Here is a 12,691-nt window from a genome sequence, read left to right as displayed (position 1 = left end):
ACCAAATATAGCTTGGCTCCAAACGTTTATTGCAAACGGCAAGATAAAGAGGACACAAAGGGCAAGATAAGCTGAGGAGAAAATCACACAGCAAATTATCAGAGGTTCCCTTCACATACAACATATACAGAAAGAATCTATACAGGAAGGGCTCCTTCACTAGTCAAGAACAAAGGAAAAAGGTCTGAAGAAGGTCCTATATAGAGTATATATACTATTGATTACCTTATAGAAGAAAGCAACAAATCAAACAAGAGCAGTATCTGGCTTGCTGCAGTACGCAAGAGAACATTGATAGTTTGCAAAATGGAATACGGTGAAAGCAGTTTGTTGTGGCAACTTACACAACCTTTCTTTGAGCAAAACATACTAATATGAAAAAAAAATCAGGCTTTCCAAGTAGTGAATTATTATCATCCTCCTTTTCTATCATTAATATTTCTATTAAGCATGCAGTTCTTGTTGGTGTCATGTAATATCTGGATTGGTTAATGAGACCAGCATTTCTGCATCATGGGTTGCACTATAAAGTACAGCGCTTTTGTTGTATGAGCCCGGGTGTGATCTATCGCATAATTAATTGCAGTGATCTCATTAGTACATTGCCACCACAGAGCTTCATGTTATAGTTAGCTGGTAGTACAGTGGTAATAACAAGGATTACATCGGCACCCTCGAAAAGGGAAAAACACGCAGCTAATTAAGCTAAGCCATGCTCATTTGTTCATTTTTAGAGAACTTCTTATTATGTTCTGTTGTCCATGTCAAGCACAAGAGCATTGTTCAATCTGCTACCACTACTATATATCTCTGTCGATTAATTTGTCTGAAGCGTTCATGTCCATATCCCATATGCCAAATGGACTCTGCACCCTTAATCTTCAGCTTAAGCATCAACACCTAAACATCATCAACATGTCGTAGATGCATATATGTCTCAGATTATTAATTTTACTACTGAGTTCAGTTCATCAACACTCCATTCTCTTACCTCTGGCTAGTAGTATGATGGATGCATTTGCAAGAGCATACTGCTGCTTGTTCATCCATTTACCAGGGGCCTCCCATACTCTGAACCAGCACAACTACATTCAGTTATCTACTCAAAGAATCTCTTTTTGCATAACTACATGTTCATCCATTTACCATCCATGTAGAGTATACAGACTGTGGCCTCAAAGAAACTCTTTCTTCGCTGCTGCATTAGAGCATTGCTGCTAGATTAGAGCAACACATTGCTAAGGGAAATAAATTTCGCAATTGTGAACAAGAACACACTTCTCCAAATACCATGAGTAACAAACATGCTAGTAGTCGAACCACAAGACTTACACACAAGCAGAGCAGACAACATAACTACTCAGAATACATGAAGTATTATACCAACAATAACAAAGATCCGAGTCACATAGGAGTACGTGCTCCAGTTACATAGCAATAGCATCCTGATTCCTAATTAAGTAATTAGTTGATCAAGTAAAGGTTATAATAAAGACAGTTAGAACGCTATCAGTCTATCATACTAGACAAGATGCAGCCCACTACTGCTCTTCCTTGATGCTGCCCTGATCACTCACGACATAGATAGCACCCATGAGCTTCCTGGTATCTTTCTTCTTCACATTGCATCTCTGTTTCAAAGGAAACAAAACAGAAGTCAGCATGGAGATAATTAAGTATCTGAATACCAAATGGAACACAAAGACAAGTAGCTAGTACAACAATAATAGGATGTTAAATGGCTTCACATCCCAGACATGCAACTTTGCATTGTACAGTCTGCAGTCCAGTAAAACAAAAACAAACCTCTGATCATAGAAGGACAAATGACACAGAAGCACAAATTACCAGCTGTCAACTTGTATTATCCACTAGAAAGAAAATATTCACTGTAATACATCTGACTCAAGAAATTTAGAATCCTCTAAGCAATAGCATGCAGCATGCTTCAACATACAAACATGGGACATTTGTTCTATTATACATGAACATTCTGAAAAAACATGTTTCATACTTTTGTAGGTCCATTTTTCAGTTTTGCACTTAAGACTTCTTGATAGTTCAAAAAACATGACACAACAGGATGACAGTCCATGCTAAGACAGCAAAAAAAAAATTCATTTTTCAGCACCACTGCGATGTACTATTACGAGACTGCATAAGGGGAAGAACAAGTTCTGAAGCATGCCATTCCAACACAAGCGTTAGAAAAGTAACCATTCCATGGAGTGGTCTGCCCACCGTACTCTGAAACCTCAGTATATGTCTAGCAATCGACACTATCAAATGTAATTGCATAACTAGTCTTGAGTCCATAAAAAAGACTACTAGTTTCGCTGAAACCGATGAAAAGCTGTCATAAGGATGACAATATACTGGGAGATAAGCTTTGCATTTGGATATATAGTCATCTGAGTAGCACTAGGGAAGTAAAAGGTAAATAGAGTCTTCTGTACCCAAGCAGATTATTTGCCTTCGGTTTCCATCATGTTTGTCTATTTAAAAGAAGTTTTTCTACAATCTTTTAGCAACCAAGAAATACACCTCCATCCTTCCCTATGACCGACCTCTCTAATTTCTCTCATCTAACAGCATCTTCCTTCTCAACTAGCCAATCAAGCACCCACGAGGACACGCAGGGGACACCCTAATCCTCCGTGCGACACCCATGCTACTGAAGTGTCCCCTATTATGATCACAGGTAAACACCCTGTAATATGACCATAGTACACAACTGATTTTAAATCATCGTACAGCAATATAGTTAAAATGTCCTAAGGAATCAATCATATCCCGAACACAATTCTGCATCCATGCCAAACAATGCGATGGATGATGCACAATGCAAAACTGTGTAACCTCAACAAAGAGCACCATACAGATGATCTAAAGGCCAAAAGGCGAACCTTGCATGATCACGCCGGAGTGCAGGGAATGTGGGATGCCAGATCATCATAAAGGGATGGATATCACCAAAACATTGATGCTCTTCCGTCTGCTCATACACCTTACGCAGTGTCCTACACCTGGTATCCAGGTGGAGCGCACACCGGCCCATCTGCAAGAGCACAAACTCAGCATCGTTCCCCGCCCGTCTTATGATAAGATCACTGTCCTCATCCTCAACCGTGCAGCCTAACGTCCTGAAATCAGGACACATCTCACGCAAACAAATGGTGTCCACCAGCGACCAGTTGCCCCCCTTGTGGAGCCAGATGAGAAGCTGAAACTCCTCGACAAGGACGAAATACACACCGGAAGCATCATAAGACCGTGCCAGCATGGTGGTGCCGCCGCACTCGTCGTGCTTGGTGCCCCGTGGGAGTTGAATCGTGGAGAAACTCGAGGCCGTCAAATCCAGGACAATGATGTCGCTCAGGCCCGCCGGCATGTAAATTCTTGTGTCGACGAGCACGGGTTTTGGCTGGAGTAATGGACGAGGGAGTTGGTGCATGTCCAAGGGAGCACGCGGGAGCCAGAGACCATCTTGCAACACGTATATGTGCAGCCTGGTTTCTGGTTTGTCCACGGTAGACTCCACGTACAGGTAGTGGTAGGAAAGGCCGCCCCTTTCCTCCGTGGAGAGGATCTGCGTGAAGCTGCAGAGACCACGGGGCCGGAGTGCAGGGCGCGGGAGCGGCGGGATGAAGGCGACGCGTCTCTGGGGGCAGAGCGGGGTGTGCACCCTCATGACCGCTCTGCCCTCGGTCCCGACCTGGACGAAGACGCTGCCGTTCCGGCAGTCGTGGATCTGGGCCAGCAGGACCCTGTAGACGTCCAGGCTGAAGCTCGCGCGGCGGACGACGGCGGCGAGCTCTGCGGGCTGGGGCAGCACCGGGACGAAGGCCGGCGGGTCGGCCGGGACGTCCCTGTCGCCCTCGACGTAGAAGCCGAGGAGGCGGGGCGGGTGGAGCTTGCGGAAACGGCGGAGGAAGGCGCGGCCGGAGGCGTGCGCCAGCCAGCGCTTGCAGACGAGGGAGGCGCGGACGAGGGTCGTGGGGAGGCCGACGCGGAGGAGGATCTCTGCGAGGAGGTCGTCGTCGTCCAGCACCTTGGACACGGCGGCCGCCGCCGCCGGCGGCGGCTGCCTCTCGCCCTCCATTTCTGTGTTGCTTTCCGTGGGTGTAGAAAGGGGATCGACCAAGGTGGACGAAATCCGGAGAGTATCGGAGGTGTGCTCCTATGATACCAACTTCAAACAAATCAATTTTAGATGTTTCAAAAAAGAAAAGAAAAAAATCTGAATTGCCATATCACTCCTGCACAAATCCAAAACATTCAGAGGAAGAAGAGACTAGTATGCTTTTTAATTTTATTTTATTTTTTGTACTGGTCATACTATATCCAGTTGTCTATCTTTGTACTGGTCTTTCTTTTCCTCGATATTAATCAGATCTAGAATGCCATTTGGGTGTCTTTATTAAAAAAAACAAGATACCTTTGCAAAGCTCATTCCGTCTTCTCAAGAGTTGACAAATACTCCCTCCTTTCCGGTTTATAAGGCTTATCCCAACTTTTTTGTTTTTCCAATTTATAGGGCTCATCTCCATCTCATTTTTAGTTTTCAATGCGCATTAAATCTTTGCATGTAAGAATTAAAAAGGAACACACCAATGCATGTGATGTTCCTACTCATCTAGTGGCCAAGCATGAGTTTAATTGGGATAGTTTTGTAAAGTATGAGATACATTCCTCCACTCATAAAATGCTTTGGTTGATGAGATTTGAGCCCTATAATAAACTGGAAGGGAGGGAGTAATGCATAATATGTAGTCCACCTTCTCGGGAGTTGATAAATAATGCACTGTATGTACGTAATTTATCCCCGCAAAAAAATGTACATCATTTATCATAATATGGGTTTTTTTTTCGTTAAACGTGCGTTCAAATTCCGAACCGTTTTCACCATTGGATTTCTATTGTCAAGATCTTCAAACTAAATCTCATGGAAGATTTTTTTAATGTTTTTTCGCTTTCCGAGAGGCACATCACAGAAGCAAATATGTGCCTCCCGTGAAAGTAAAAAAGAAAACACATTTTTTTCCTTTTCCAAGAACAAATATGTGCCTCGATGATAAGCAAATATGTACTTTCACCATAAGCAAATTTGTGCCTCCCGTGAAAGAAAATAATTTTTTTTTTGAGAGGCACAACTGTGTTTCTTATGGAAGCAAATATGTGGCTCCCATGGAAGTAAAAAGACGCATGATCCTAATGTAATTTTGATGAACATCTTCATAGATCAGTAAAAGCCTTGGTCGTTTTGTTAAAAAAAAGTCATGTGCCAGCGCTAGTGCCACTCTGTCACGCATGTAGTTTGCTTTAGAACCACATTTTGCTTCGTGGAAATCCCTCTTCTTAGTTAAGCCCCGCCCTATCAAGAACAACCCGTCTATAGTTGGGGGCGCCGGATTTCAGTTGTCCAACACAAAGTCCCGGCAAATTCGTCTAGCAAGTGATGGAATGCAGAGTGGTTTTATTTAAGTGTTCTGCACACGTCGGTCTATGAACGATTGAGGGACGATGCATACTTAGAATGATGGTGATTAGTACTTCCTCTGTAAAGAAATATAAGACCGTTTAGAGGGAGTAATATGATGCAATCCAAACAACTGATTCAATCGTGTGTAGATCGGCCAGAAAATTGTCGTCCCTATAGTCGTGCTCGTGGTTTTACTACTCCACTGTCCAGCCCTCGCCTCGGATTCAGGGGGCAACCTCCCGAATCAGGACTGAGCTAGACTGAACTTCCAAGGGAACATGACTACGGCGCCCTTGAAGTTGTCGGGCAGAGCTCACCCGGGTGCTTCTGTCGAGACTCGCCGGGGTCGGTATCCGCAAAGAGCTTTCGACCAGAACCGCTATATAGCGGTGGATCGCCAACCAATAGAATGCTGCCAATTCAAAAACTGTCACATGATGTATCTCTATATTTCACTCTTTTCTTCACTTAAGCCATTGTATTCCACCAGCTCGACCCGACCCACGTGATTTGAGCCATGCTCCTCGCTTTACACTTACGCCTGAGAAGTCTCTCACTTTACACATGTACAAACGTACATACATAGTGATTTCAGCTCATTTTTTCAAAGGATCAACCTCTCTCACTTTAAACTGATTTGAAATATTTTAAAACACATATTTGAATTTTAAAATTATTCCATTCATTTCAAATAAACCTTCGCTCATTTACGAGAGTTTTGAAATTTTTAAAAACGGATTCCACAATTTGAAAAACCATGTTTACAAAAAAACAGATTCCGGCCATTTCAAGAAGCTGATTTCAATAGTTTCATAAACTGGTTTTCTTTTTTTAGAAACCAATTCCACACATTCCAAAAAGACCAATATCATTTTCTTCTTCAAATAAATGAATTTTAACTCTTTTAAAAAACTAATTCGAATTTTTTAAAAGTTCATTTCAACACTTTCAAAAAAGAAATTCAACCATTTAGTTCATATATTCCAATCTCACACACCATAAGAAAGTGAAACTGATTATTTCAAATGGGTGACATCAAGTATTCCAATATCTTTAAAAGTTGATTTCAACTATTCCAATTTCAAAATTTCTCAATTTTTTGAAATTGATTATTCCAAAAGCGGCACAAACAATTCCAATTTTTATTTCAACAACTATTTCAATACATATGCATTGCAATAAACAAGTTACACATATGAGAAATATCAGTTTCATGTAACAATTTTGAGTTTTGAACAACATTTATTTCATATATTCCAATCTCGCACATCACAAAAAAGTGAAACTGATTATTTCAAATGGGTGACATCAACAATTCCAATATCTTTAAAAGGTGATTTCAACTATTCCTATTCCAGATTTTCTCAAAAAAATTGAAATTGATTATTCCAAAAGCGATACAAACAATTTCAATTTATATTTCAACAACTATTTCAATACAGACCACACTACGATAACAAGTTGCACATATGAGAAATATCAGTTTCATGTAACATTTTTGAATTTTGAAAAATACTTATTTCATATATCCCAATCTCGCACATCACAAAAAATAACTGAGTATCTCAAATGGGTGACATCAACAATTCCAATTTATTTAAAATGTTATTTAAACTATTCCAATTTCAGATTTTCTAAAAAAATGAAATTTATTATTCCAAAAGTTACACAAACAATTTCAATTTATATTTTATCAACTATTTCAATATAGACCACACTGCAATAATAACTTACACATATGAGAAACATTAGTTTCATGTAATAATTTTGAATTTTGAACAACATTTATTTCATATATTCCAATCTCGCAGATAAAAAAAATTGATTACTTCAAACGGGTGACATCAACTATTCCAATATATCTAAAAGTTTATTTCAACTATTCCAATTTCAGATTTTCTCCAAAAAAAAAGAAATTGATTATTCCAAAAGCAACACAAACAATTTTTATTTTTATTCCAACAACTATTTCAATACAGATCACACCGCAATAACAAGTTACACATATGAGAAATATCAATTTCATGTAACAATTTTGAATTTTGAACAACATTTATTTTATATATACCAATCTCGCACACCACAAAAAAGTGAAACTGATTATTTCAAATGGGTGACATAAAAAATTCTATTACTTTAAAATGTTATTTCAGCTATTCCAATTTTATATTTTCTCAAAAGAATTGAAATTGATTATTCCAAATGTGATACAAACAATTTCAATTTATATTTCAACAACTATTTCAATACAGATCACAATGAAAATAACAAGTTACACATATGAGAAATATCAGTTTCATATATTTCAGAGAAGTAATTTCATATTGAAATACCAGTCAGCGTGCACATGCTTGCGCATATGCGAGCAACGGCCTCATGCCATGTAGCTGTAGAAGGTTGGCCTTTAAGCAATGATTTTAAAATCCGATTTCAATAGATGCTCCTGCAAGGCTGCAATGCAGGGGATAAAAACATGCACGGTCGTGCGTCTTTTTTGCTGGTCTTGTTAATGAGTTGCACCATCGTGCGCTAAGGTAATAAGCTATTCGAATTATTTAGCAAAAGTTAGCGGAATGTTGGATGCACTCTTAGGCGAATGACAGCAGGTAGACGCTTAATTACTCTCAAAGCTCGCTGTTAGCGTAAGTAGCAGTGTACGGACATTAGAATACTTTGGTTTGTGCACCAAGAAGATTTGTACATTTATGTTAAACAAGTATAGCAGATGGTTGACATTATAACAAAAAAAGGGCTGATTAAAATAGAAGAACAGAGGGCAAAATCCCACTCTGGCATATATATTTCCTAAATCTCCCTCAATACTAGATCGATCAAAAAGTAAATTCATCTCATTAAGGGATCAAGTGGCGCCTTGTCTGTTGGTTAGCACACGCACTAGTTGATCTAGCATGTACATAATGAAAGCTTCATTCTCGATACTTTATCTTTATCGAAAAAAATGCGCCTTTCGTTTTATATTTATAGTATCACAAAGCATCCATCTTCTTTTCAACAAGACATTATAAGAATTCAGATTAGTCCAGCGAATCATACCATGCTGCTAACTGTAATTCAGTATGCAGAAATTCCTCAAAGTTTGAATGTTTTCAATACATCAGTAGTAATCATATGTGAAAAACTGCAAGTCCCTTTTAAGACAACAATGCGAGTGTGTAAAAATGCAGACACTAAGACATCGCAGCCTCATATCCTACTGGAACTTCTTCCTTGACGCTTCTCAGGCATTCATCTGCTTTCCTTTATCGAGTAAATATGGGGAGCTAACACGTGCTGTTATAGTTCATCGTCGACCGGGGCCGTAGTACTGGAGATGGCAGGAAGGAGAAGGAAACAATGAGAAAACGTTAACCAGTTCGAGCAAGTGCAAAGGGCGCGAATCAGCTGATTCGTATATACGCTGAACAACATATACCTTGTGGACTGACAGTGTTTGCTAATATCCTGGCAAAGGGCCTGGCTCACGTTCCCGGATTCTGCCGAGCTTGTTTTTATCCACTCAGAAAGCTGCAACAGAAACAATAATAACCTACATTAGGCCTTGTGGCAAACAATTTACAGATCTTCGTAGTTAGAAAACAAAACACAGCTACCAAATAAGTGAAAAAAATCATATGCTATTAGCAAAAATCTACAAAAATACTGTCTGGAGGGTAATGCATACCTTGTCCTCAGTTTCCTCCAGTAACCTGCGCCATAAGTGAACTTTGTCAGCACGCCCAGTAGTTCAATTATTCAATAGCGAACACAATTCTTCAAAAGCCAAGAAAGGTAATATCATCTTTAGACAATTGTTAAATTTGCATTTCTAAAGCAGTCTAATTCTTTGCCAAACTAAGCACCTATTACAAGCAAATTTGACCTTATACAAATAGAAAAAACTCTGTTCTTCAAATTTTTTTTTTTGACATGAAGCTGAGAGCTTTATTAAGGCTACATCACAGCTCCGTCCAGACTTAATGGGGTTACAAGGGATCGTTGGAAACAAAGCTACACGCCCGACACACTGTTTGTCAGTTACAAGGTTTTACTGAATAAAGATGAGCGCCTTTTACACACTTCACTAACAAGATGATGGCTATGCTATATATAATATGTTAAATCCAGCAAACAGAACATAGGTAATAAAAACTTAAAGGGGGGAAAGAGAAATTACTTTTTTGCCCAAGTTAACTAGTAAGTCTAGGCTGGTACATACAAAATTTTGTAGCATATTTAAGAGAAATAAACTCTATTTTCCATCAGTCCAATTCTCTGAAGTACTTAAAACCGCACTGTACCTTCCACAGTAACTGGATAGATTTTTGGAGTATGCTCGTGCCGCAGCTTTCTTATCTACACACAAATTATCAGACAATGAGTACACAATTAGTAACTACAAAGTCACAATTCTTTACAGCCTATAATCATTATATCACAATGAGAGCAATCAAATACAGAGCAGCAGTTATCATTTGCTTGTTATTTAGCTTAAATGCATCCACAAGTTGATTTTCTTGTAATAGATATTAACTCTTGTTTTACTATAACGGAAGACTATCTCTCAATGATGTCCCGCATGATTGTATTGCATCGCTGAGTCTGGGATCCTTGTAATAAGTCTATCACAGCAAGCACTGGGATATAGAGTTCTAATCTAGGGCTTGCCGCATTTCCAGAGATAAAGCACAACAATGGAGTACATACAGGCCATGGCTCTTCAGTGTTTATGCCATGATTATAACTTACAACTAGTCGAACGAGTAAACAGGTGCCCCAAATATCCGAACTTACCAGTTTGAAAACTGCTCCAGTTTGTTACTTTCACCCATTCTTTTTCGCCTGATTCCAACTGCACACAGTCAGTTTATTAGATGACTAAAATGCTTTGGCAGGTCCTCAATTATACAGAACAGATCAACAGTTCAATACTAGAGGGATAACTTGATTATACTATATCCACATATCCGACACGACTTAATATGTTGAAAAAAGGTTTAGCCTGAAGAAGATGGCAGTGTGCAGTAACAGAATTCCTAAACAGTTGTGTAGCTTCATTTTATACCTTCTGCAGCGTATAGTCTTGCATCTTATCACACAGGTCATCCAGAAGTTCTACGATCCGAAGCTCGCTAACTCTGCATCACATGTACAGAATCAAGGACATACCAATACAAATAAAAAGAGAGGTAAAAACTATGTCCATAATTTATTATGCAAGTGGCGAGATGCACCCAAGATGAACAAAAAGTGTCCATGTAATGTTTAGTACTACCTCTGTACCTTAATATAAGATGTTTTTGAACTGCAAAAACGTCTTATATTAAGGTATAGAGGTAGCATTAGCAAATGTATGGTGAATTGTCAGTATTCCTCTGCATCACATTGTGTCCATTTGATGTTCCAATATTGTTAGAATGCACGTTACTGTAATCTGTACTGTTGTAGCCGAATATGCTCTTTTTTACCGCAGTTTAACCATTGAACAGCAGAGGGGTAGTGCAGTATTAGATGATATACCTGTAATCGATGACCTTCCCCTCACGCTGACCTTTCGAATTTAACCGGTTACGCAGGTCCAAGTGATTTCTTGGTTTCTCCTGCATTAAGAGAATTCAGGACAGATGACAATCAACAAATGGTCCCGGTAACAAGAAACTGGAAGAAACACATAACCACCAAATCAGCACTGCAAATGATATTAGCAGAAATCAAGCACCTAAACAATGGGAACCGAAAGACGGGAATTTTTACTTACACTTGATATTCCAATCTCGAGCTCAGCCTGCAAAACAAGACCGAACGACACATCAGATCTTCTGCTACTACAATGTGCCTCCGAGACACAGACCGCTGAAACTTTCAGAAGTCTACCACGTCTGCACTAAATCCATGAGGATCCAGGGCTCCGTCCATCTCCGGAAGATGTCTTAGCGGCGAGCGGTATAGATGAAAGATGGAAACCTTGGAAGCTAGGAACTGAGAGGAGGACGGAAGGCAGAGGAGACGAGCTCACCGCGACGGCTTTGCAGGCGGCGCACTTGTCGCCGATGGCGGAGGCGGAGGCGCCGGCGGCCGCCGCGAATAGAACGGCGAAGAAGAGCAGGAGCGCGCCGGATCTGCGGTGGATCGCTCGTCTCGGCTCCATCTCTCCCACCGGCGATCTCGATCTCCGGTCTCCGCTTCTTTCTTCCTCGTCGCGTGAGTTTGGTCCTTTTGCAGATTTGACCCCCAGGTCCGGCACATCTTTAAATACGTCCCTGCAGCTCCCACTCCGCTCCCACAGAACCTTCTGGACCTCCTTGACCAATTTACTTACTTTATTTACTTATATGTGAGTCCGGGCCCACCTGTCATCACACATGCAGTGGCAGATCCCACCCTTTTTGAAAAGAAAAATACAGTGAGCTGAGAATTTTCTTTAAGGACAGACTGAACAAGTTATTAAGAAAAGAAATTCGAATTTTATATATCTAAAAAATTCATCCACACTGTCTTATTTATCACATATCCACCTCATAATATATGTACCGCATATGCCACCTCACATTTAAATGCACATGCAAGTTATCTACGTCATCAAGCTCATCCAACCAATCAACCTTTTACTTTTCAACACTTGCACGCACTCCACATCATCAAGTGCCCATGCAATCATTTAACTTTTCACTTTCTACCACATGCAAGCCCTCTCATCATCAAAGAACATGAAAGGCCCCCACACCATTATTTTTATTTTTATTTTTCAACAATAAATAATTGAACTTGAATGTCACAAGACAATATAACATGCATCCACCCTCCATTTATCTCTATGTTGAATGTTGTGTGGTGCTATTCTCGTATATATATCCACATCAACGCGACGGGGATTATCTAGTTTTCATCAGAACACCTACTTGTAAGCCGTGACATACATATATTGATCTCTATTCAAGGAAATTGAGCCGGTTTATGTAGAAAATAGGGTCAAATTAACATGCATCCATCAAATTGGCACTTTGGATTTGCAACGGCAGAATTATGGAATTTCACGTTGGAATGCCACGAATTAGGAGGCTTTAATGCTATTTGGTGTAGTTCGATTAAGAACATTATGCACAATGAAACTGTTAGTGAAAAATTTAATAACACTACTGGCTCCCTATTTCTAGAGCCATAAAGGGGTGAGACAGGGGGACCCCCTATCTCCTTTCCTTTTAAATTTTGCTG

General features: G+C 40.0%; 2 protein-coding genes across 2 annotated transcripts; both read right to left on the bottom strand.

The window, feature by feature from the left end:
• Window positions 1-1,357: 1,357 nt before the first annotated feature.
• LOC123143231 (uncharacterized) lies at window positions 1,358-4,172 on the bottom strand. The gene is made up of 2 exons (XM_044562076.1): window positions 2,907-4,172; window positions 1,358-1,631 (listed from the first exon to the last, which is right to left on the bottom strand). Exons 1-2 carry the CDS (start codon window positions 4,100-4,102, stop codon window positions 1,619-1,621), a joined length of 1,209 nt encoding a protein of 402 aa, XP_044418011.1. The 5' UTR covers window positions 4,103-4,172; the 3' UTR covers window positions 1,358-1,618.
• Window positions 4,173-8,553: 4,381 nt separating this feature from the next.
• On the bottom strand, window positions 8,554-11,712 carry LOC123143230 (uncharacterized). The gene is made up of 9 exons (XM_044562075.1): window positions 11,496-11,712; window positions 11,238-11,264; window positions 11,000-11,079; window positions 10,545-10,617; window positions 10,274-10,331; window positions 9,781-9,835; window positions 9,165-9,189; window positions 8,916-9,007; window positions 8,554-8,807 (listed from the first exon to the last, which is right to left on the bottom strand). Exons 1-9 carry the CDS (start codon window positions 11,625-11,627, stop codon window positions 8,777-8,779), a joined length of 573 nt encoding a protein of 190 aa, XP_044418010.1. The 5' UTR covers window positions 11,628-11,712; the 3' UTR covers window positions 8,554-8,776.
• Window positions 11,713-12,691: the final 979 nt, after the last annotated feature.

Source organism: Triticum aestivum, chromosome 6D, assembly GCF_018294505.1.
Source record: "Triticum aestivum cultivar Chinese Spring chromosome 6D, IWGSC CS RefSeq v2.1, whole genome shotgun sequence".
NCBI lineage: Eukaryota > Viridiplantae > Streptophyta > Magnoliopsida > Poales > Poaceae > Triticum > Triticum aestivum.
This window is presented reverse-complemented; position numbering and strand designations above follow the sequence as displayed.